Below are 27659 nucleotides of genomic sequence, written 5' to 3' on the forward strand. Positions count from 1 at the left end.
TTATCTGTATCATTCCATGTCTTGTAACACTTCCCTTTGTTTCCCTGTTTGCCACATTACTCTCATGTTCCAGAACCCTATTTGTGTCACCTTTTTCACTGCCAAGGTCGTCATCTTTAAATCCATCCAATTATTGGTATTCTCTGTTCTAGTTTCTGTGATATGCTTTGATATTTACAGGTTATCAGTCCATACACCCTAGCTTGATGGGAGGGCTGCTCCCTTAAATGCAGTTCATTCCAAATGATATTTAAAAATATTCCATAAAAGTCACTTTGTTTATGCACAATTCAAGGCCAAAATATTTGGGATCCACAGAATGATAAAATTCCATAATACTATTCATCCTGTTACCTAATAAACATACAAACAATGTGTCATATAACTGATGTGTATTTTGTAACATGTAGCACACAGTACACAAATATTTATCTTTATTATTGAGGGCAGGTTTCCATAATCTTTGTAAACAAACAAACCTAAGCCTGATGTGTCTGTAAACAAACATGAGCCTGATGTATCTGAGCTTCTGTTGAAAGGTAAGTTGGTGTATAGCTGTTGTGAAAAAGTATGCAGTAAGTAACACAGAAATGGCTGAATAAGTGGGATAACTAAGGCCCATAATGCTGATATGGACAGTGCTAGGGAGGAAGTAGAATGGTTGAGAGGGGAGAATGGTAAAAAGAAATGGGAAGTAATAGCTGGAAATAGAGGCTAGAGAAATAGAACAGTACCTGATAGTTTTGTGACCGGAACAAAAATATACTGCCTTGAAGGGGGGCAGGGGGAGGGGGAGGAGGAGGAGGAGGGCAGAGCACTCATAAAGGGAGGAGGAAATGAAATGAAACTTCATGGGTTGAGAGGGTATATGATGTTATTTCAGTGATTACAAAATCATGTAAAATTTACAGAGAACTTCGCAGTATGAGCCCGTTTATCAGTATAATGTTACACCTGTTCTGGCCAGGATGTATGCACTGATTTGATTGGGAATGGTGTGAAAGCTGCAGTATCCTCTCATGAGGCAAGTTGGCCCACACCTACTGTAACAGAGATGATGTCCAAGCTGGTTCCACATATCTTCCATTGGGTATATATCTGTGGATATTTCTGGCCATGGGAGTGCTTCAATATCATGTAGACGGTTCACAGACACATAGACGAGTATTGTCCTGTTGAAAAATGACACCACAATACTGTTGCATGAGAGGTTACTCATGAGGACACTGGATATCCACAACATACTCACACATGGTGCCCTTGATCACAACTGGCCAAGACCTGAAGTTATACTCAATGGCTCCCCACACCATTAAGCAAGAATTATTACCAGTGCACTCTTCAAAACATCTGAAGGTTGCTGCCATACTCGCTGATGAAGTCAGCGAGGATAGTGCTAAACCACTAAACACAATGCAATGCCATTCATCAGCAGTCCACACTTCCCGGCCATCACACCACACAAAAACCATGTTGAACACAGCCACCTATGTAATGGAATTAACAGCAGCTTACATATGGGACAGTTATTCCCTAGTCTGGATGCTGCTAGTCTCTGAACAATGGTGCAGGGTGACACAGAATGTTGCAGGGAGTCCATTACTTGTAGTTGGATGGCAGACGTAGAAGGTGTTACAATATGCTTAGTGCACAATACGGCAATCCTTCCTTGTGTTGGGCAGGTATGCTGGATGAGGAATATGCTACTCTCACCTTCCCATGCAACCCAAAATTGCACCAATGCCACATCCAAATTCCCCACAAACATGGATATAACACAATTTGGTGAGCCAACTAAATGGAAACCCACAATGAGATCCCTATAGAACTCTTTCAGGTGCTGATAATACTGTCTTAGACAAGTATGTGGCGTCTCTTGTGTCCTTTGCATTGATCACTCAACATCTGATGCCTTTCATGCCCTTATATACCCTAGCAAGCCTAGTAACAATCTAAAACATGAATAAAACTAATGCACTATGGTGGCCATTCTAACTGTCAAAGAGAATTGCAACTTGAATGATTTATATACCCACTGATGGTGTTACAGTGACATCCAAGTTAGTTTTCTGGGTGCTGCTTCTTTTTGTCAGGCATTGTAGTTTTGCCCTGCTATCTCAACTATTTACGGAAGAGTCTCACACAGACTGCTGCCAAGAGTCAGCAGGATTTCAATAGTTAATCAATTTCATTTTGATTATCTACATCTACACCTGTACTCTACAAAATCCCTGGCAGGAGGCATTTCCCATTGTACCACATTAAAGTTTCTTCTTGTTCCAATAGTGTATGAAGTGTGAGAAGAATAACTGCCTAAATGCATCTGTGCTTGCTTTAATTAAACCAATCTTGTCTTCCAGACCATAAGGCAGTGATATGTAGGATGTCAGGCCTTACTTTGTCCTGAAAAATGTGTTTTTTTTCTTTCCATTTTTCTCTTTTCCAACTTCCTAGTAACACAATGGGAATGAGTGTGAATGTATGTGATGCTATTATGAATAACATTCTAAAGTCTCTTTTTTTTTAAATCGGTAACATCTGAGAATGGACTATTACGAGGTGCTTCTACAAGAAGAAAAACGTACACCAAAATGTTGTTGTATGTTTCATAAGAAAAAAATATTGTATTCTAGGTTTACTATTTTAATAAAGCATTTAAAAGTTACATTTCTGATGCATAATAAATGTTGAGTCTTTATTTTTAGTACAGTTCTACATAGTGATCAAAATGCCAAGCAAACTGAAAATTTTGATACACTTTTGCTCTAGCATTGCACTTTGAACACAATGAATCTGATAAATAATTTAAAAATGATTTACTTAACAGCAACATATAGTAAGTACAAATGGGCTGTGATTGAACATATATATATATATATATATATATATATATATATATATATATATATATATATATATATATATATATATATATATGGAGTACCTATGAGTGCAGCCACATTTATTTTAAAATGTAATTGCAATAAGGGATAGTGTTGACTGAGAATTACACTTCACTGTGAGAGGGAGGTTTCAGAAATCCACTGAAGAGTGTGTCCAATGATTTGAACACTGTTTTTGCCTAACAATAACGGTAGGCCCACTAAGAAATAATGAGAAGTATTAATAATTTACTACTTTAATAGGAAGAGATGTGATGAGGGTTGTAGCATCTTTCTAGATGACTCACTCAATGCTGTTTCTTGAAAATTTGTAAGTAGGTTTTTGAATAATAGTTGGTATCCATCTGGAAGTGTGTGCCAGTTGATTATCTCTGTAAGATGGGAATCAAACAAACCTGTGTGATCATTCAAGCTGCCCTTCTTTGTATACACTCTCGAATGGGTCAGACGAGTTTTGTATGCAGTCTGTTTCACAGACTTGCTAATTTTGCTAGTATCTAACCAGTAAACCAAAGTCTACCACCTGCTTTATCTACAACTGAGCCTAGGTGATCATTCATTCCAATTCTAAAACATTTTTGCATTTTGTGACGTGCACACTTTTACATTTATAAACATTTAAAGTTAGTTGCCAACGTTTGCACAAGTTTAAAATCTTATCACTACCAGCCTACATATCTGTGTAGCTTTCTTTCAGAGAGTATTTAATTATACATAACCACATCATTTATAAAGAGCCTCAGTTTATTGTTAATACTGCCTGCCAGTTTATTAATATAAACTGAAATAGCAAATGTCATAAAACAGTTTCCTGCGGAGGCTGCACCTTCCCCACCATGAAACCATCAATACAGTTTAAAATTTCATTTTATACCCCATATTTTCATACTTTTGTTAATACTTTTGCTCCTCAGTCAAATGCTTTACGAAAGTCAAGAAATACTGCATCTAACTGATTGCCCTGACGCATGGGTCTCAAGACATGATATACGAAAAGCACAAGTATGGTTTTGCTTGACCTGTCTGCGGAATCCATGCTTGTTAGGACTGAGAACATCATTCTGTTCAAGATAACTCATCATGGTTGTGAGCGCATGTTATTTTATAAAATTCTGCAACAGATGGATGTCAAAGATATTGGGCAGTAGTTTTGTAAGTCGCTTCTGCTACCCTTCTTATACATGGGTGTTTTCCTCAGATTATTGGGCAAAAATGGACAATGCATGGGTGAGAAAATAAATACATATAACGCTAGACAACAACTAAGGATGAATGGCAACTTTATGATGGCTCCATAAAAGTCTTCGTCTATCTGAGGCCCACCAAACATCAGCACTGCCCCACTTTGTTAGATACCACAGCTTTCACAGCAGAAAGTCTCTCCCATACTGTCTGCTTATGCATGATGCATCTGCAGTGATGATCAATTTGTTGGCCAGTACGGTGAAGTTCTTAGGCCGTGTCCTATGTATGCGTCACAAGTGACCAACAGCGAGTGACGACTGGATATGCAAGCAGCAGCATCGGGCGAAAAGCTCAGTTGTCCTGCATGCAAGTGACGATCTCACGCTACAAGATGGCTACTTAGAGCCGGCCAGCTGTTTCTATAAAACATCATCCCTAAACTGTAGAATACTGTAGCTGGAGAGTAAGGCTAAAAAATTAGCTTTATGTATGAAAATAAAGCAAAAAGGAATGCTACGCATTAAATTTACTAAAGGAGGAATCTTCTTGGAGAATTTCATAATTTATATCATCAACTATGAAGATCACCAGACACATTCTTTGAATACACATGAATGAGCAGTGGAGCATTCAACATCAATAAATTAAAGATGATATTTTTCACATGATCAAAAACGTTTAACGGTCGATAAATGTGGAAGAATGATTGACTACATAAATATAAAGAATAAGCTGAACAACCATGAGCTAGTTGTGGTATAATGGCAGCGTTTCCAGTCTGTGATTGCAGCCACGAAATGGTACTTGGTTCAATCCCAGCTACTACCTATATTTTAACTGGCTCATCGACATTTCTGTATACTAAGTTTTATGTATACTGTTTACACTGCATTGCTAAGTGTATTTTTCAGGTCTTGCCAATGTACTTGATCTTTAAGTTTATACACACCTATCCCAGTACATCCCACACATTAACTTCCTAATAAATTACAATTAACAACCACAAAATTTTACAGATATTTGATGTTGTGAACGTAGTTCGTTAGCAGTCAGTGTTAAGGCCAAGTGTTTTAGGTAATCTAAAAAGTCTATAAAAGTAAAGCATACAAAATTTTTGAAAATAAACTCAAATGTTTTGTGAAATGATTTGTCTAAAAGTCTGAAATAAAAAATATTAGGGAAACATTTGATGCATCTCATTTTCTGTTTATGATTTCGAGCATCATTCAAAGGCATGTAGAACGATCCTCTGATCTATTTATTTATTTTACACAAATCATTTCAAAAAATAATTGACCAATTTCTTTCATTTTTAATTTCACGTTTTATTCAGAAAGCATGATCTTAAGGACTCCTCATTTGCCTTCCTAACGTCTTCTGTTCTCAAAAATTCTAATTTTGGTACTTGATTTAAAGGAAGCCTTTTTGACATTTAAATACCGCCCCAATGTATCTTTTTATATGCAAAATAGCTACACCTTGAATAGATAAACTTTCTGACACTTAATTAACATAGCTTGGCTTCAGCTTTTCGTGAAATATTTCAATTTCTCCTCAACTCATTAATTTTCCTTCATTACCCTGATTACTTTCAAGCACTTAAATATTTTTGTGCAAAACGCTGGTCACTTTTATACCCTGTTTACCTGTTTCTCTCTCTTTGGCTATGAAAATTATCATGGGGTAATTTATAGGGAGTCTTGTTTTCGCTCTGCCCATGTGTTAATAAAAACCTATCAAGTGTTTATCATACAATGAAATAGTCCTTTCTGCATGCTGTCGTTTCCTAAAAATGTCACAGAGCGAGGTGGCACAGTGACTAGCACACTGGATTCGCATTCAGAAGGACGACGGTTCAACCTCGTGTCTGGCCATCCTGATTTAGGTTTTCCGTGATTTCCCTAAATCGCTCCAGGCAAGTGCCATGATGGTTCCTTTGAAAGGGCACGGCTGACTTCCTTCCTCGTCCTTCCCTGATCCGATGAGACCGACGACCTCGCTGTCTGCTCTCCTCCACAAAAACAATCCAACCCCAACCCAAAAAATGTTGTTTCGATATCTTGAACCGTTTATGAGGTACGATGATTTTTACAACCATAAAGGATTCGAACGCAACATGAGCGACCCGTCCGTGGATATAACTACCAACATCTCAAGAATGAAAAAAGGTTTCATCCCAGTGTCAACTTTAAATACAATTTAGATATACTGCTTTTTAAATGAACTATATGGAAAGTCTACGCAATGTGATTTATCTCTACAAATTTTTCAAAATTTCGTGCAGCCATGCACTCAGTTTCGTGCAGCACAGTAACTATGACAAATAATGAAAATAAATTCAGACCTTTATCGAGCGAAGATACCACGCTATAAGATGCGGAAGAATCAAATTTTTTTCACTGAAAAGTTTTCTTAAAATCAGATGATGTGTATTTTATAGCTGCCATCGTGTCCGCTCCACTGCTTTGCTGAGAAGACACATGGCTGTCGCTCTCAATGTCGCGTGTGCTGCAGCAACAAGATTCAAACATGTTTGTATTCAAACGTCGCTAGCTGTAGCAGAGAACAGGCAGCACCACTGATGTCGTCCACATAGGACACTGCCATAACCATACCTGCAGCGATGTTTCATCGTCTGAAGCTGTCACATGCCATCGGTCGCTTCTGTTGCTTATGTAGGAAGCGGCCTTCACAGATGGGCACTACCTTGCATATCTGATCTGCAAACAGATTTTTTTTGTCATATCCACTAATTCCCTTAATCCTAGATCCATTCCCAGAAACCTGCTATGAAAGGGCACCCCTTATTACCCAGTATCAGTGCAGACTGAACAACTTAACCACTCTGCCAGGACATATCATCAGAATCAGCATCATCATCATCAGCATCATCATCAGAAATGAGGAATATCCTTCCCATCTCTCTCCATGCGGTATTTTATTGTCCATCCAATCTACAAAACATATGGCCCATCCACTTACCACACCTATGGCCAACCTTTTGCAACATGGGTCATAGTTGCTGTGGAATCCCAGGTCCAAGAGCAATCTTATACACCCAACATATTCTATTCCAGTTCTGTCACAGGCTTATACTACCATGTCATAGGCAGGTTCATATGTGAAAATCATTACAGCACACACTAAAGTGCCAAAGAAACTGGTATAGGCATGCGTATTCACATACAGAGGTATGTAAACAGGCAGAATACTGCACTGAGATCGGCAACGCCTATATTAGACAACAAGTGTCTGGTGCAGTTGTCGGATCACTTACTGCTGCAACTATGGCAGGTTATGAAGATTTAAGTCAATTTGAAAGTGGTTTTTACAGTTAGTGCATGAGCAATGGGGGACAGCACCTCCGAGGTAGCGATGAACTGGGGATTTTCCCATACGACCACTTCCTAAGCATACCATGAATATCAGGAATCTGGTAAAACATCAAATCTCCGACATCACTTTGGCTGGAAAAAGATCCTACAAGAACAGGACCAAAGATGATGATGATTGGTTTGTGGGGCGCTCAACTGCACAGTCATCAGCACCCATACAAAAGTCCCAATTTTTACACAGTCCAATTGCTTTACACAGCCCAATCTAGCCACTTTCATGGATGATGATGATGATGATGATGATGATGATGATGAAATGACCAGGGCAACACTAACACCCAGTCCCTGGGCAGAGGGACCAAAGATGACTGAAGAGACTCATTCAACATGACAGAAATGCAACTCTTCCGCAAACTACTGCAGATTTCAATGATGGACCATAAACAAGTGTCAGCATACAAACCATTCAATGAAACATCATTGATATGGGCTTTTGGAGCTGAAGGCCCACTCGTGTACCTTTGATAACTGCATGATAGAAAGCTTTACACCTCTTCTGGGCCCATCAACACTGACATTGGACTGTTGATGACTGGAAACATGTTGTCTGGTCAGATGAGTCGTTTCAAATTCTGTGAGTGAATGGACGTGCACGGGTATGAAGACAACCTCATGAATCTGTGGATCCTGCATGTCAGCAGGGGACTGTCAAGCTGGTGGAGGCTCTTTAATGGTGTGGGGCGTTGCCATTGGAATGATGTGGGACCCCTGATACGTCTACATATGACTCTTGACAGATACATGTACATATGTATCCTGTCTGATCACCTGCATCCATTCATGTCCACTGTGGATTTCGATGGACTTGGCCAATTCCAGCAGGACAATGTGGCACCCCACACATCCAGAATTGCTACAGAGTGGCTACAGGAACACTCTTCTGAGTTTAAACAGTTCTGCTGGCCACCAGACTCCCCAGATATGAACATTATCAAGCATATCTGGGATGCCTTGCAATGTGCTGTCCAGAGGAGATTTCCGCCCCCTCATATTCTTATGGATTTATGAACAGCCCTGCAGAATTCATGGTGTCAATTCCCTCCTGCACTACTTCAGACATTAGTCGAGTCCATGCTGTGTCATGTTGTGGTACTTCTGCATGTTCACAGGGGCCCTACATGATATTAGGCAGGTGTACCATTTTGTTTGGCTTTTCAATTTACACCAACTGTGTTTTAACTTTCATAACGCAGATGCTCACCTGGATGAGTGTCACTATGACCAGTGGCAAAGTTGACCATCCACTGGCAGAACACACTGTTGAGCACAACATGCATGACTTTAATGGCTTTACCATTCCTGTAGCATCCCTCCTAATACCAGCCTCTCAGAATTTTGTAAATGGGAGTTATCTTTATAACACATCCTTTGATCATGCAAGTGTCCTGGCCACAATTTCTGCCACACTCTCCCCCAATTCCCAATGCATCACAATTCACCCCATTATCATACACTCACACTTTCCTCTACAGTGTCTCCCTTCTCTTCTTGTCCTGTCTCCCACTCCACACCCACTCCCCATGACCCAATTTCCCTGCCTGGCCAGGGTAGTTCACCACTGAAATATTTCAAGGGTGAAATATTTCAGTGTTCTCTTGCCAGTTCTTCCTCCCAGCTGTCAGCTACATCTCTCTCTCCATTCCTCTGGCATTCACCACTCTCTTTTCACCCACTAAACCAGACAAAACCCTTCATTTCTATTGGACTGCAGTGTCCGGATAATAAAGTAAACCCTGACAATTTTGTGTGTGTGTGTGTGTGTGTGTGTGTGTGTGTGTGTGTGTGTTTTTGTAGCTTAGTTATTCTTCCATTATTGCATTCCACCTATGAATTCCCAGTATCATATTAAATTTAAAATCAATGTGGACAGGATGCCATTTCAAAATTATCAATTACATTAAGGAGAATTCTTCAAAGGCACTGGAAGAAGATCCCAAAATAAATTTTCAGTATTGGATGGTGAAGCAGAAATACCACTAGGACTAGTGTGTGATTACTATTTCACAGGAGACAGGAGAAAACACCTGCAAGTTGAATAAAAATATTATCAAGATAATCCAGGATGAAATAGGACATTATTATGAAAAGGATAGCTGCTTCTCACCATATAGCAGAGATGCTGTGTCGCAGATAGGCGCAACAATCAACAATAGGACTGTCAGAAAGTAAGCTTCTGGCCAACAAGGCCTTCACGGGAAATTGACAACAAAAACACACACACACACACACACACACACACACACACACACACACACACACACACAAAACACGTATGCAAACACAACTCTCACACTCATGACTACAGTCTCTGGCTGCTGAGGCCAGACTGCGAGCAACAGTGCGTGATGGGAGAAGCAGCCAGGTGGTGGGAATAAGGATGAGGCTGGGGTGGGGAGGGGAAGGGAGATAAGGGTAGGAGTGAGGGATGGTAAAGTGCTGCTTGTTGGAGTACACAGTGATGAGGTGGAAAGAGGATAGGGTAGATAGGTGTAGTTGGGCAGATAGAAGCAGATTGGGGGCAGGGGGTAGCGGAAAAGGAAAGAAGTAAAAAGACTGTGGGTATGTTGGTGGAATATTGCAGGAAGAGTTCCCATCTGCACACTTTAGACAAGCTAATGTTGGTGCGAAGGATCTGGATGGCATAGGCTGCGAAGCATTCACTGCAATGAATAACATCGTGTTGAATAACATCGTGTTGGGTGGTGCGCTCAGCAACTGAATGGTACAGCTGTTTCTTGGCCACAGTTTGTCGTTGGCCATCCATGCGGACAGACAGCTTGTCGGTTGTCATGCCAATGTAGAATGCAGCACAGTGAATCATTCAACACCAACTATTCTGAAGGCAGGTACCTATGACTCAGGATCTCCACTATATGGTGAGTAACAACTATTAAAAGAGTTACTTATTTTTTCAAAGACCTCTTACCATAATATGAAAATTTTAGGCACGGGACATCCTACTAATTACAATGATAGGAATAGTGGATGTACTTCCTCTGACAGTGTGAGTAGTAGGTTCAAGGTATCTAGAAATTTTCTGTCCTTAAGTGGTTTCTATGGTATACATATTCTCTAGAGCATATTCTCTAGCGTGGTATGACAAACATGTGGTGAGCACTTGCCCACAAAATCAATATAAGTGACAGTCTACAGTCAGTTTTTGAGCAATGAATCCAGTACGGACAACTTCACCGATCGCTGATGGAGCAAATGCTTTACATGTAATGAATAGCACACAATTCCTTTGCATCAATTCATCAGTTTTATTCATACATTATATCATAACTGTGCACCAGTTTCAATTTGGCTCAATGCCGTATTACTCTTTTTTCCCCAGTGTTTCATCACATAACAACAATCTGAAACATCAAGTGTGCACTGATACCAACATCTCCCTTAACATTATCTGATAAGGTTGCTAAACAAACTGCCTCTCATGCAACAACATTAAATAATATCAACAACATGAAAGACTTACACAGGCGGTGGGTGAGGAGTGAAGATGACCTGTGGACGAGGTGGTGCCCACTCCATAGTTCCCCTGAGGGGAGTTGCTAAGTGCATATCCATATCTTCTGCTTCATCAGGGCTGATAGGCCAACTTGTTGGAAGAGGGAGTAACTGTGGAAGAAAGAAAAGAAAATGAAAATTTATCAATTAATAATGAAGATCTCCATTCCAAATAAATTATACATGAAGAAAGCTATTTCATTCCAGAATCTGTAAATATTTTTATATGACACATTTACAAATTTTTGTAAGTGAAATTGTATATTTTCCTCCATCTTTTCAAAAATTCCTATTTGTTCTAAAATTAAAATATGAAGGAACTACTGAGCTTAAGCTGATCAAGGCTGCCCCCTCCTGAATCTTGGTTATGAAACACCTATAGATAATCAGAATAAACAACATGAGAGAGAGAGAGAGAGAGAGAGAGAGAGAGAGAGAGAGTGCACTTCCACAAACAAATTATTATTAATAATAAAATAAATAAATAAAATAATAACTAAAATAAAATAACAACTAAAATAAATAATTAATAATAAAATTCTGTCCTTACTTTGGATACAATATCCTGAAATAATGCATCTCATTTGAACATTATTGATAAAATATTTACGATAAATAAGTATATCAATCTTTTGTCACTTTCTTGAATTAACCACCCCATTCAGCATGATTGTATGTCGACTATCACAGACTAACAGAAATTATCAGATTTCTTATGTTCCAACACACCAGCTGCAAGTGGACTGAGAGTTTTTGTTCATGAATGTGAGATCAGTGCACCCTGTGGAGGACTGAGGGGAAAAAAATTAAACATTTGCAGTACACTCAGCTCACCAACGATATACAACTGGATGAAAAACTTTGGCTGCAAGATAGCTGGGAGTTCTGTGGTGTGCAAGGCTTTACTCTGGGCAATTGTGCATGAATAAAGAAGACTAAGATAAGGAGACTTCTACTGTGAAGACTTTAAAGATAAGTAGTTGATATCATTCATAAGCCATTGTAATTTCAGATCATGGTTAACATCTGCCATAAGGGGATTTTATGCTGAGTGAACTTTAAATGTATGCGACTGCATAATCACATTGATATCAGTAGGCAGACTGTAAAGAGATTGTTCATAATTGTTTTCGGAATATAGTTGCTGTTGTTCAAAAGTTAAAAGGTAGATGGCAGATACTGATTAGCATTCTACATGAAGCTACAGACCTACGCCATGTATATTGTGAGACTGCAGAAAGGTTATGTAAGTTTAGTATAGTGTGTACAAAGACTATGCCCTTGGATGAACCACCATTCAGATTCCTGACACTTTTTAGGATACAAAAAAGCTGGAACACTGTGTGCATCACATAAGAATATTTGCAGTCTGCTCCCAAGTAACTTGGATCATTAAATGAAACAACAAGTTTACTGTTACCAGTCACCGTGACTGGTAACAGTAAACTACTTGTTCCATTTAATGTCAGTAACAGTCATGGTAAAGCCTAACCTAAAAATGTCTGCATTTAAAGTTACCTTGGATCAGATGACAGCAAATAGCTAGAAGGCTGAACATCAACACTGGTTAAAATATTAGTTAACTTAGACTAATTTCTTCTCGTTCTATTAGTTTCAAAACACCAATGTACACACACACATACTCACAGCTAGGCAGTTACGCTCAGCTAGTGATATTCTTCATTGGCTCCCAAGATGATAGGACTTATATACATAAATGTTATTACTGTAATTGATAGTAAAGAGTATGGGCAGAGTTGTGGCAAAAGTTCATTGGGTTTTTGTGACATGAATCCATCTTGGTGGAGGGAAGCTGCAGGGAGCAGAGATGCCTGGTCCATCACATGCATTACAAGCTGTAACAGCTTACAATCAAAGCAGGATTTCACCATAATTCATTTTCCTCACTCCATCTTTCTTCTAGCAGTAGATGGGCAAGATCTTATACTAGCAGTATTAGAATTTTCTTTCCTTGTTAGTTAGACTGTAAGTAATTTTTAAAGGTGAGGTAATTATACTGATTTGCGTATCTTCTAATTAACATTTATTTTGTGTGTTGTTTCCATGTCTGTGCTTTGTATAAGAAGTGTTCAGGATTAACTGTGGACACTATTGGGAACAATATTTGTGCAGTAAATGGACTGTGTTGTGTTATGGTTAAAACTAGATCCCAAATTAAATCATAAAGAGAACAAGCAGATAACATTCAGTTCTTAGAGTGAGTGGATGGTTCCAGATCAAGCAGAAATAGAACCATTAACTGCAATTATGCAACAATTAAGACTTCTTATTGCATAATTGCAGTTAAAGGGTCTATTTCTGCTTCTTTTGTAACTACTGGCTTGCCTACTTCTTCCACTCCCTCCACAAATTGAATGTTATCTGCTTGTTCTGTTGTTGTTCAACAATCAAGACTTTTAGTCCCTCATGGACCATGGACCTTGCTGTCAGTGGGGTGACTTGCATGCCTCGGCAATACAGACAGCAGTACACTATGTGCAACCACATCAGAGAGGTATCTGTTGGGAGGCCAGACAAACATGTGGTTCCTGAAGAGGGGCAGCATCCTTTCAGCAATTGCAGGGGCAACTGTCTGGATGATTCACTGATCTAGCATTGTAACACCGACCAAAATGGACTTTCTGTGCTGGTACTGTGAATGGCTCAAAGCAAGGGGAAACAACAGCCATAATTTATCCCAAGAGCAAGCAGCTCTACAGAATAGTTAAATTATGATGGCATCCTCTTGGATAAAATATTCTGGAAGTAAAATAATCCCCCATTCAGTTCTCCAGGCAGGGACTACTCAGAAGGATACTGTCATAAGGAGAAATAAAACTGGCATTCTATGGATCAGAGTGTGAAATGTTAGATCCCTTAATTGGTCAGGTAAGTAAGAAAATTTAAAAAAGGAAATGGATTGGCTGAAGTTAGATACAGTGGGAATTAGTGAAATCTGCTGGCAGGAGGAACAGGACTTCTGGCCAGGTGAATACAAAATCAAATAGTGGTAATGCAGGATTGGCTTTAATAATGGATACAAAAATAGGCTATTATTATGAACAGCATAGTGAACGCACTATTTTAGCCACGAGAGACACGAAGCCCACATCTACCATCGGAATACAAATTTATATGCCACCTAGTTTAACAGATGATGAAGAGATTGAAAAATGTATGATGATGTAAAAAAAAAAAAAAAAAAAAAAAAAAAAAAAAAAAAAAAAAAAAAAAAAAAAAAAAAAAATTATTCAGATCATTAGGAAGACAAAAATTTAATTGTGATGGGGGACTGGAATTTGATAATAGGAAAAGGAAGATAAGGAAAAATTGTAGATGAATATGGACTGGGGGAAAGGAATGAAAGGGAGCCACCTGGTTGAACTTTCACAGAGCACATTTCAATCATTGCTAACACTTGGTTTAAGAATCATGAAAGAAGTTTGTATGCGTGGAACAGACCTGGAGACACCAGAAGGTTTCAGATTGATTTTACAAAGGTGAGACAGATTTCAGAACCAGATTTTAATTTGTAAGACATTTCCAGGGGCAGATGTGGACTCTGACCACAATTTATTGGTAATGAAATGAAGAGGTTGCAAAAAGGTAGGTTCAAATGGCTCTGAGCGCTATGGGATTTAACGTCTGAGGTCATCAGTCCCCTAGAACTACTTAAACCTAACCAACCTAAGGACATCACACACATCCATGCCAGAGGCAGGATTTGAACCTGCGACCGTAGCAGTCGTGCGGTTCCAGACTGAAGTGCCTAGAACCACTCCGCCACAGTGGCCGGTGCAAAAACGTAGGAAATTAAGGAGATGAGACCTGGGTAAGTTGAAAGAACCAGAGGTTGTTGAGAGTTTCAGAGAGGGTATTAGGCAACAACTGATTACAACAAGGGAAAATAATATGGAATAAGATGAATGGGTAGCTTTGAGAGATGAAACTGTGAAGGCAGAGAGGATCAAATAGGTAAAACGACAAGACCTATTACAAATACGTGGATGACATAGGGAGATACTGAATTTAACTGATGAAAGGAGAAAATATAAAAATGTAGCAAATGAAGCAGGCAAAAGGGAATACAAAAGCCTAAAACTGAAACTGACATGAACTGCAAAATAGTTAAGCAGGAATGGCTAGAGGACAAATGTAAGGATTTAAAAGCACATCTCATTGGGGAAAGACAGAGACCATCTACAACAAAAGTACAGAGGCCTTTGGGGAAAAGAGAAGCAGCTGTATGAATAACAAGAAATCAGATAGAAAACCAGTCCTAAGCAAAGAAGGAAGGAGTATATAGAGCATTTATACAAGGGAGAGGAACTTGAACGCAATATTATAGAACGGGAAGAGAATGTAGATGCGGATAAGATGGGAAATATGATACTGTGAGAGGAATTTGGCACTGAGAGACCAAAGTCAAAACAAGGCCCTGGGAGTAAACAACATTCCATCAGAACTACTGATAGCCTTGGGAGAGCCAGCCATGACAACATTCTTCCATATGGTGGGCAAGATGTCTGAGACAGGTGAAACACCCTCAGACTTCAAGGACAATGTAAAAATTCCAATTCCTAAGAAAGTAGTTGTTGATAGGTGTGAAAATTACTGAATTATCAGTTTAATAAGTCATAGCTGCAAAACACTATCACAATTTCTTTACAGAAGAATGGAAAAATTGATAGAAGCTGACCTCAGGAAGCATCAGTTTGGAATCTGGAGAAATGAAGGACTACATTAGACAATACTGGCCCTATGACTTATCTTAGAAAATAACGAAAGGAAAACCTTCATTTATAGCGCTTGTAGACTTAGAGAAAGCATTTAACAGTGTAGGCTGGAACACACTGTTTCAAATTCTGAAGGTAGCAGGGAGTGAAAGGTTATTTACAACTTGTACAGAAAACAGATGGCAGTTAAAAAAGTCTAAGGGCATGAAATGGAAGCTGTGGCTGAGAAGGGAGTGAGACAGGGATGTAGCCTATCCCCAATGTTATTCAATCTATACACTGAGCAGTCTCAAGGAAAACAAGGAGAAATTTGGAAAAGGAAATAATGTTCAAGGAAAAGAAATAAATGTTGTTGTTGTAATCTTCAGTCCTGAGACTGGTTTGATGCAGCTCTCCATGCTACTCTATCCTGTGCAAGCTTCTTCATCTCCCAGTACCTACTGCAGCCTACATCCTTCTGAATCTGCTTAGTGTATTCATCTCTTGGTCTCCCTCTACGATTTTTACCTTCCACGCTGCCCTCGAATGCAAAATTGGTGATCCCTTGATGCCTCAGAATGCGTCCTACCAACCGATCCCTTCTTCTAGTCAGTGCCACAAACTCCTCTTCTCCCCAGTTCTATTCAATACCTCCTCATTAGTTATGTGATCTACCCATTTAATCTTCAGCATTCTTCTGTAGCACCACATTTCAGAAGCTTCTATTCTCTTCTTGTCTAAACTATTTATCGTTCATGTTTCACTTCCATACATGGCTACACTCCAGCATTTGGTATACTGACGAAGCTTATTTTTACCTGGACGGCTTCGTCAATAAACAGAACTGGCGCATATGGGGAACCGAAAAGCCCCATGTTGCAGTCCCATCGTCCCTGCATCCTCAAAAAGTACTGGTCTGGGCCGCCATTTCTTCCAAAGGAATCATTGGCCCATTTTTCAGGTCTGAAACGATTACTGCATCACGCTATCTGGACATTCATCATGAATTTGTGGTGGTACAAACTGCCTTAGATGACACTGCGAACACCTCGTGGTTTATGCAAGATGGTGCCCGGCCACATCGCATGGCCGACGTCTTTAATTTCCTGAATGAATATTTCGATGATCGTGTGATTGCTTTGGGATATTCGAACATACAGGAGGCGGCGTGGATTGGCCTCCCTATTCGCCAGACATGAACCCCTGTGACTTCTTTCTGTGGGGACACTTGAAAGACCAGGTGTACCGCCAGAATCCAGAAACAATTGAACAGCTGAAGCAGTACATCTCATCTGCATGTGAAGCCATTCCGCCAGACACGTTGTCAAAGGTTTCGGGTAATTTCATTCAGAGACTACGCCATATTATTGCTACGCATGGTGGATATGTGGAAAATATCGTACTATAGAGTTTCCCAGACCGCAGCGCCATCTGTTGTTGAAAATTGTAACTACTGTAATTTCGAAAATTTGTCCGCCTGAAAATGTACTGTTGTCCCAAGCATATTGCAACAAACGGTGTATTTCTATCGCTGCTTGTTTAGTTTTTATTGCCGTTTCAAATATACCGGTCATTTTTGAAACACCCTGTAAAAGAAACAAGACATCAGAGGATACTCCAAGAGTGTCAGAATTTCGTGAACCATACTAAAATGCATAGTTCGCCTTACAGTGCACATTCGTATGTCTAGATTCCCAATGATGTAGGCCTCGACCTGGTATTAAGCTTTTCGGTGTGGTTTTCGGGACGTAGATTTTCTTGAAGTATCAGTACTGAATTATCTCATGTTTGGTTCTTTAGGTCTTTTTTTTTTTTTTTTAAAAAAAAAAAAAAATCGCTGTTAATAATGGATGGGATTATTTGTAACTGGGAGGACAAGAACTCTTCAGAAAATCTGGACTCTTTATTGCCTATTAGCTAATAACATGCTTTCTCTGTGACATAAAATTAAATATAGGTTACCTAAAACCAGTGAAGACAAGAGACAGGCAAGACAGTACACATTTCTTCAGCTCTTAGGTCCTAGCGATTTTTCTCTCTAATCTTGCTACAGCTTTACATGGCATGCTTTCCTTTCTGCGAAAGAACTATTACCTCATCAAAGCTCATCACACGTTTTGCTGCATGAAAACTTGAAATGCTTTCCTTTCTGTGAAATAACTATTACCTCATCAAAGCTCGTCACATGTTTTGCTGCATGAAAACTCAAAATGTCGTCATCTAATACTGAAAAAGCTGTCAATACGAATCTACCCAAGACTGGTGTGGTTTCTCGATCTAATTAAGTCTATTTTGTCACTGTGTGCTGGATAAAACAAAATAGGCCTTTCTAATATTTCAGCAATTTTAACACACACCAAATAAGTGCGACTGTTTTGGCAATAATGATCATTTTTATAGTATGGCAATATAATTCACGAAGTACCAATACTAAATACCTATTTGGCCTACTACAATCAGAAAGCTTTATGTTAGGAAATAGTTTCACATTTCATTCATACTCTCCAGTTTCTCATGCATGAGACGGAAAAGTGGTAGAATGAAATATGCCTAAATTTTTGAACAGCTGCATATAGAAAGTTCCTTGCAGCACATATTAATGTGTTAAATACTTTGTGTTTATGTCTGGAACTGCCACAGAAAATTATTCTGTATGACATCAATGCATGGAAGTATGCATGGCAATACAATATTTTAATGCTTTCACTGTCAAAACCAGCAATTACCCAAACTGCAAATGTAACTGAACTCAAGTGTTAGCGGCATAACAACTTCGGTTCATACATCATCAACAAGTGTAAATTGCATCTAGCTTGAAAAATAAACAAAAGAATACCAGAAGACTTCAAGGATAAGAAACAGTAAAGAATAAATGAAATGCCTCTTCTCAGTGGAGTGTGATCCGATACCTTTTGTCAGAATATGACCACTGGGCCATCTAGAGGAGACGTTCCTAGTCTCCCAAAATGCCAAACCCCACAGTCTGGTTCAGGTTCATTGGTGATATCTTCGCGATCTGGACTCAGGGCCAACACACACTATCTTCATTCCTTCACAACCTCAACACCTTCTCTCCCATCTGCCTCACATGGTCCTCTTCAACCCAGCATGCTGCCTTCCTTAGACATTGACCACCTCTTGTGTATTCCGACAGCTATCATCCCTTTCACATCAGAAAAATCGCTCCTATACAATCTGGCCACCTGGGGACAGTGACAGGAACTCACCTGCTTAGTATGCCGAAGGTCTTACCAAGGCCTTCACAGTCAGGCACTGTTCTCCAGATCTAGTCTGCAAACAGATCTCCCATGACATTTCCCCTAATATCACCCCAGACTGGAATGAATGAACCACATCCTTCGTCAGGACTTTGATTACCTATCATCACGCGCTGATGTGAGGAACATCCTACCTGAGATCCTTCCAGCCCCTCCTAAAGTGGTCATCCATTGTCCACCCAACCTACACAACATCCTAGCCCATCCCTATGCCACTCCCAACCCAACCCTTTGCCACAAGGATCATATCCCTGTGGAAGACACAGGTGCAAGACCTACCCAATCCAGCCACCCAGAACTTCCTATTCCAGTCCTGCTACAGATTTATCCAACCCATCAGTGGCCAAGCCACCTGTGAAAGCAGCCATATCATTTGCCAGCTCTGTTGCAATCATTGCACAGCTTTTTATATTGGTATGACTGCCAACCAGTGGTACACCAGGGTGAACGACCACCGTCAAACTGTAGCCAGAGCAAAGTAGACCATCCTGTCGCACAACATAAAGCTGAACATAACATGCCTGATTTCAATGGCTGCTTCATTACCTGAGCCATTTGGATCCTTCCCTCCACCACCAGCTTATCTGAACTGCACACATGGGAGTTATCCTTACAATACATTCTCTGCTCCCGTACCTATCCCGGCCTCAACTTACAGAAACATAGTGCCACCACAACCTCCACCCAACAGTTTCCACTCCCTGTCTCCTATAATCTCTTCTCCATTCTTGTCTCCCACACTGTTTGCCACCCTCTGCCAACACACCTGCCCATCTTTCCCCACTCCTCTCCTTTTTCACTCCTTTTCCCGCTACAACCTGCTGATTTGTGCCTGTTGGCATTCTAGTCCTTGCACGTGTCGCAAGACACTCACCCCGACCCATACACTACTATCCCTTCCCCTTTCCTGCCCATACCAGTTTGATGCTTGCATCTCAAGTGATTGCTGCATTCCGGCCAAGCTGCTGGAGTTGGTGGTAATGTGTGCATGAAATGTGCTTGCTTGTGTGTATAAATAGTGTGTACTTCTCCTTAGGTGATGAAGGCAGTGACTGAAAGATTTATGTAAGCGCCTTTTAATTACGTCTGTCTGCAACTTAACGTGCCTTTTTTACGGAAAGCAGTAATTTATCTTTTCCTACATTGTTGATATTCCTACCCGGAGTTTCCATTGTATGATTTAGTGTTACTTGCCCATTGCATTTACTGAAACCAATAAACCTTCTACTCCAGCTATTTGACTCTTTGTAACATGATTTTACTTTGGTTGGGTCATTAATCCTGATTTCAGGCCCATCATCTTCAAAGAGATTTGGTGTGTTCATTGTCAATCAAACTTTTATACCATCTTTTCTAAGAAAAGCTATAAGACAATGCTGTTGCAACCATTTCAACGGCATTTGTGTGTTATCAGATGATTATAAACACTGAATTTTTTCCCTGTTTGCTTAGAGATAAGAAATTTAATCCACCTGCTATAATATCATTGTAGACATACACTATGTGATCAAAAGTATCCGGACACCTGGCTGAAAATGACTTAAAAGTTCGTGGCGCCCTCCATCGGTAATCCTGGAACTCAATATGGTGTTGGCCCACTCTTAGCTTTCATGACGCTTCCACTCTCGCAGGCATAAGTTCAGTCAGGTTCCGGAAGGTTTCTTGGGGAATGGTAGCCCATTGTTCACTGAGGAGAGGTATCGATGTTGGTCGGTGAGGCCTGGCACGAAATCGGCGTTACAAAACATCCCAAAGGTGTTCTATAGGATTCATGTTAGGACTCTCTGCAAGCCAGTCCATTACAGGGAATTTATTGTCGTGTAACCATTCTGCTACTGGCCGTGCATTGTGACCAGGTGCTCGATCGTGTTGAAAGATGCAATCGCCATTTCCGAATTGCTCTTCAACAGTGGGAAGCAATAAGGTGCTTAAAACATGAATGTAGGCCTCTGCTCTGATGGTGCCACACAAAACAACAAGGGGTGCAAGTCCCCTCCATGAAAAACAAGACCCCCACCATAACACCAGCGCCTTCGAATTTTACTGTTGGCACTACACACACTGGCAAATGACGTTCACAGGGCATTCGCCATACCCGTACCCTGGTATTGGATCGCCACATTGTGTACCGTGATTCGTCACTCCACACAATGTTTTTCCACTGCTCAATCGTCCAATGTTTATGCTCTTTACACCAAACAAGGCGTCATATGGCATTTACCGGCGTAATGTGTGGCTTATGAGCAGCCGCTCGACCATGAATTCCAAGTTTTCTCAGCACACGCCTAACTGTCGTAGTACCTGCAGTGGATCCTGATGTAGTTTGGAATTCTTGTGTGATGGGTCTGTATAGATGCCTGCCTATTACACATTATGACCCTCTTCGACTGTCAGCGATCTCTGTCAGTCAACAGATGAGGTCGGCCTGAACGCTTTTGTGCTGTACATTTCCCATCACGTTTCCACTTCACTATCACATTGGAAACAGTGGACCTAGGGATTTTTAGGGTGTAGAAATCTTGCGTACAGACATATGACACAAGTGACACCCAATCACCTGACCACGTTTGAAGTCTGTGAGTTCCGCAGAGCGTCCCATTCTGCTCCCTCACAATGACAATGACTAATGACTACTAAGGCCACTGATATGGAGTACCTGGCAGTAGGTGGCAGCACAATGCACCTAATATGAAAAACATATGTTTTTGGTGGTGTCCGGGTACATTTGATCACATAGTGTATATTGATGACCTGAGACATTTCTGTTATGTATTTCATGGAAAACACAGATGGTAATGAGTAAAACCAACTGAAAGTAACTATGGATGAGTGTATCTAGTTTCTCTTTGAAAATGATGGACTTGAAATCAGGGTTAATTATCCAAATGCAGCCACAGCAAAGCATGTTGTAAAGATTCAAATGGCTGGAGCAGAAAGTTCATAAGTTCATCAGTATCAGTAGATGTGTCTCAGACCACAGTGGCCAGAGACAGTGGTCGTGTGTGTGTGTGTGTGTGTGTGTGTGTGTGTGTGTGTGTGTGCGCGCGCGAGAGGGAGAGAATATGCACATGCTTGTGTGTGTTTTCTATTTCTGAAGAGGGCTTTTTTGTCCAAAAGATTCAATGTTTAGCAGTCTTTTCACAGTGCTTCTGTGTGCCTCAGTACCTCCTCTACAGGGAGAGTAACAACCTGCCCTTTTCATAATATTGTTAGTATTTTGTTACTTCAACATACGTATAAATTGATTTATGATCAGTTAAAAAATGTAAAATGGATGCTATAAAGTGACAGAATTCAGTGCGTATCACGTTTATAAGGTCATGGAATTTTATGAGCTACTGAGGTTTGGTCAAGGATTTTTATCCATTTCATTACATTGTTGATACACCTCTATAACTGCTGAAATGTTGATGAAGACAGTCAATGTCTATGGCTGAACAACTTTGCAAGGTGTTGAAGCATTCATCTTCAGCAGTTTTGTATTCTCTGACAACATGAACATTTATCTAAATACATTCTGTCAATGAAAGCAACTTAAGTACAAGCCTCACACTTAGAGACTGTAGTTATTAAGACAGTAGAACCATTTACCCCCCCCCCCCCCCCCCTCCTCCCCGCCAATGACTTTTTGGGCTGATTTTAGTCTTCACAGTTTAATTGGTCCCCTTTCTGAAGAACAACTTCTCCTCCTATGCATCTTACTTAAATCAGAAATTTCTCATCAGCAAATTTGTGTCTTTACAATTCCTTTTGTGTATAGCACTGGATTCTTATTCCGGAAGAGAGAGGTTGAAATGCCCACCCAGCCATCCAGATTTGTTTTCATTGCTCTCCCTAAATCAACAGACAAATTCCTGACCTGCATCACAATGATGATCACTGATTTGGCTGAACAAATTGAGAATCACACATGCTGTGCATCGCTGCTCCTTTTCAGATCTGATGATGATTGTAAAGTTGAAATCTATTAAGTAATACTTCATTTTAGACACTATAGAACATTTGAGAACTGTATTTTGTTTACCAAAATACAAGTAAGTTTTACTCTTCTGTTTATTTCTTTTGCTTTTCATTAAGCCACTGCCTATGACTGCCCTAAACAGGAAAAAATCAACATGTTTGATGACTCCATTGTTAATTAGTATTAATTTCTTTACAGCTTGTTTATTATACATTATTTTAGCCTTCTTTAATTGATTTTCAGATCTACATCCAAACTTGCTTCATTAAGTTCTTCCATTAGTTGGTGAAATTCATCTGAACTAGAGACAAAAAGTACGGTGTCATCAGCAAAACAATGGTAACACTTACTCAATTTGTTTTTTTCTTTTTCCCAATTCAGGGCTCTTACTCTGGGGCTTCTGGTAACTGTTTCGGTGATGTGGAATATCCTTTCCTGACTCCTCTTTCAGTTCTTAATTTCTCACTCTTTAGATTAAATTAACTTAAAACAGTACATTAATTTACAGATTCTTCAGTATTCTGAGAGAGGTAAATCTATATTTTCTTTCTGAAGTGCTGTTGGTGCAGATTTAAATGAAATTTGGCCAAAAGATCTAACAAAATCTATGAATTTAGGGCAAAAAGGTGATTCATTCTCACTGATTTATTCTATAACAAACTGAAAAAGACCCACTTTGTTATGTAAATTGAATGTGGAGGGGGGAGGAAGGGGATGGGGGGGGAAGGGAAGGGAAGGGAAGGGACTGATGATATCAGCTGCATAAGAACTTTATGCGGAATCAACAACAAGTGGTGAAAATGTGTGCTGGACCGGGACTCGAACCCAGGACCTCCTGCTTACTAGGCAGTTGTGTTAACCACTGCACCACCCGGACACAGTATTTATCATAAATGCATGGACTATCTGAGCAGCCTCCCTAGCCACCTCACATTCTCACCTAGTGCCACTGAACAGACACCACAAATTCATATAAAAGACCCACTTTGTATATTCCTTTATTCCGTTCGTTTTCTGAATGAGAAAAAAGTTCAGTTAACCATTTGATTTATGTACCATCTAACTTCCTAAAGTTATCTATCATAAACTACACTTGGTCTTTTGTTTTTGGGTGCGAAGATGAATAAGTTTTGTGGTTGGCCTACATGTGAACATGCTACATGTAATTGTTTGTGGAATAAACATGATTCTTTTAAATCTCTTCATAGCTTTGAAATGTTCATTCTTATGTTTTTTTGATAGCCATACTGTATGCTAATCTTACTAGAAAGGAGTGCAATTTGTGATGTGAATACTAACTTTTATGGTTCATATTTCCATGTCCATAATGTTGTTTAGAAGCTTTTTTTGTGATGGCACAATAGGAACACTGAGTGAATTTCTGTTGAGAAGTTTACACTTCCCTCTTGGTTCACCTTTGTAGCAATAGATTTAAAATCTTTTCTTCCCCTGGTATCATATCCTGTATTCACTGATCTGTTTGAACTACATATTTTTTGTTACTGAAATTTTTCACTTACAAAACTATTCTTTCTCTCTCTTTCTTTTTTCGATGAATTGTACCTCTGTCTTTACTGTGTTGCGCAACTCATTGGTTAAGACAGTTTTGCCAGAATGTGGATCAGTACTATATGTGTCACTTCCAAGTTGCATTCCAAAACGTTCCAGAATATTCTAGAACATTTATTAATGTGTGAGAATATTCATAAAAGCTCAAGAACATTACAGAAAATCCTCAGTTTTTTCACTAGAAAATTACACCGATGCAAAAGAGTATGTTTCCTCACCACAATGTGATGGCAATCATTTGAAACACTCTTATCTGCATAACGACAACAGCTTCCACCTCACAATGGGGGAACCATGATAACACTGGATACAGAAGTCAGTGATTGGGTGCTGGGCGGTTTCGGATGTATCGACCCACTTGTTGTTATAGAAATGAGTCTACTTGGTCTTCAGATTTGAATGTCTTTCCATTCTAAAATGATATTTTTGGCTAGGAACCAGGCAGTTTGGGCAATAAGTGGTGTAAGTTCATGAACCTCTCTCTTACCTCTTGTGGAGAAAGGTGTGCAGCATACAGCTGCATCCATTTTCAATAAGCTACCACAAGAATTCAAAAATCTTAGCAATAATCCACGTGCTTTCAAATCGAAACTGAAGAGTTTCCTCATGGGTCACTCCTATTCTGTCGAGGACTTCCTTGAAAAATTAAGATGATTCTTGTTGTATTGTTGATTGCGTTTGCTTACCTCATGGCTTTACTTTTTTCGGGTTCATAAACATTTTATTTTTATCTGTTATTATTTTTATGTTGCACTTTCATGTACTGACACGTTCCGTGACCTTGGAGCTTTGCTCCTCAATTTGGTCCTATGGAAATTGACATGTAAATAAATAACAAATAAGACGTCTATTTTTGTAGGGTACAAATGATCCACTTTTGGGGATTGTTTTCTTTCTCAAATATTCTGTAATAATTTTGCAACTTCCTTTTTACTTCTTTTCTGCCTGCTTTAATCATTTATATTGAGACACCATTACCTATTGGCACCTCTCCTTTCTTCATGCCTTGAGTGTCTTTACTTATCTGTTACAATTACAACAACAACAATACCTATTATTATTAACTATTTATATTTATGATTTATCTCTTGAGCTAAACAAACATTTATGAAATCTTCCTATGCCTGTACAATTTTCTCTTTGTTCTTAGTTACTGTGCTATGTACCTCCTTAACTGATGAAATGCAGTGTCTACCCAGCATAAACATCTTTTTTATTGTATTCATATTCTTTTGGTGTCATCTTTATTTTCTACTGTAGTGCCTCATATCTTCTTGCAAACATTTCCCAACTGATATGTTAACTGCAAAATTCTATCACATTTTGATAATAACATTTACTCAAGTGTCTCTCATCCTCTTTAAAAGGTACCTTGAAACTATAAAAAACAAGTTGAAATAATTTATGCCTGACAGCTACTCCAACACCATAGATGAATTTTTGAGTATACAATATACATGCGGTTGGGTTACATTCAACAAAATTTGTTGTAAATTAATATTAAAACATCCAGTTATGTCAATGAACAATCTGTCGCATTGTTTCCACATAGAAAATTACTTATTTGTAAACCTACTGACACGTGCCACAACATAGTGATTAGCTACAAATGAGATCTATAAGGCCTACAAATGCTAGACTAACCTTTTAAAGAATAATAAAAAATATATTAGTTCAGTACATCCATTATTGGATTAAGTTATATATGTGAGTCTATGAATTTGATGTTAGACACTAAGTGAAAGTATCTCCATTCATACTGCACAAGGTACTAAATATTGTTTGGTAAATTGCACTAGTATTACTTGCCCTATTTTATCCAAGATGCTGCAATGATGCAACATGATGCACTATACTTTCTTTGAACAATACCTTACCTAAGTTCTCTGAGCTTTGTGGATATGATGAACAAGCATCATATAAACACTTTACTATCTATGCCCGGACTCATGCAGTTAACTGAAGTCCAGCATTTGCTACTGAAAGATTCATACAACAGTTTCATCTTATAATGGTCTGAATGGTCACACTGAGGTATTTACGTGATGTCCATTTTTTCTAGGTATAACATTCTGACCTTACCTCCCAGTATGCAGCAATTTCACACACACACACACACACACACACACACACACACACACACACACACACACACACACACACAAAAAAAAAAAAAAAAACTTCTCATTAAGAAAATCTGCAAGTTCTGCAGGCCCTTATGTACTGATAGTGAAGAAAACAGAGAGAAGGTGTCAACTTAATTTCAAAAACTGTAACAATGGCATACGAATATGAACCAGCAAGTGCAAAGCATATTAAATTTTAGGTTAATTACAGTAACATGTAAGCACCTGTTCTTGGCAAACTCTACCTGCTAATGAAGTGCAATGACTACTGAACAATGTTCTGTTACTTACTTGTTGTGGAGCATCCTGTTCAGAAACTAGCCACTGCAGGTCAGAGGCACGGGGCAGCTGCTTCTCACTGAACTTCCGTATCAGTGATAAGGCAACTCCTTCGGCTGATACAATCGACTCTGTCAGAGGCACATCAGTTCCTGTGCGGGATACAGGGGGCCTTGAAAGATCAGCCTCAGAATACAGTGATGCCATTGAAACAGAGAGGCCTGCAGGAATCATGTATAAAGTAGCCAATGAAGATTAACTTACAGCACACTCTAAACCACACAATAAAAAAATATACACAAAATAATATGCTTGTTACAGTAAAACTGACAATACCTATACAAGACGGATCTAACATGACTCTGAGGAGAGTTACCCTTTGCATTGTTTTAGTAATTTAGCACGCATTCACTACCCACTCCACAAAAGATCTGCCAGTATTAGAGGTTACTGTTGCTGAGAAATTTAAATTTTTAGTGTCCAGAATACTTGCTTGAGGATTATATAGATGTTGTAAGCAGGTGAGTTTTTCATAAACTGCAAGAAACTGAGAATGAAATCTCCCAGGTACAATTCTGGTAATCTAAAACCTTTGATATGCATCACTAAAACTGACACAGCAGCATTCAAAGTGAAAAGATTTTCCCAGTGTTTTCTGCGCATATCATCTCTTTTGGAATGCTAGAAGATGAACAAAAAAATTGAAAAACCATGTACAAACCAAGAACACAACATTGG

The 27659-nt window shown here is 39.3% G+C and overlaps 1 protein-coding gene and 1 non-coding gene across 4 annotated transcripts in view; both read right to left on the minus strand.

Moving 5' to 3' along the window:
* Nucleotides 1–27659, minus strand: part of LOC124774465 (run domain Beclin-1-interacting and cysteine-rich domain-containing protein) — a 201799-nt gene that overhangs the window by 37679 nt on the left and 136461 nt on the right. For 2 of the 3 annotated variants that reach the window (XM_047249482.1, XM_047249483.1), the window contains exons 8-9: nucleotides 26934–27142; nucleotides 10962–11104 (exon numbers count right to left, since the gene is read on the minus strand). In XM_047249482.1, coding sequence (XP_047105438.1) covers nucleotides 10962–11104; nucleotides 26934–27142 — 352 coding nt within the window. The remainder of the gene's footprint in view (nucleotides 1–10961; nucleotides 11105–26933; nucleotides 27143–27659) is intronic. The other variant, XM_047249484.1, reaches the window with a different exon arrangement.
* Nucleotides 23751–23824, minus strand: Trnat-agu. Its single transcript has one exon. It is a non-coding gene; the product is annotated as a tRNA-Thr (tRNA).

Source organism: Schistocerca piceifrons, chromosome 2, assembly GCF_021461385.2.
Source record: "Schistocerca piceifrons isolate TAMUIC-IGC-003096 chromosome 2, iqSchPice1.1, whole genome shotgun sequence".
Classification (NCBI taxonomy): domain Eukaryota; kingdom Metazoa; phylum Arthropoda; class Insecta; order Orthoptera; family Acrididae; genus Schistocerca; species Schistocerca piceifrons.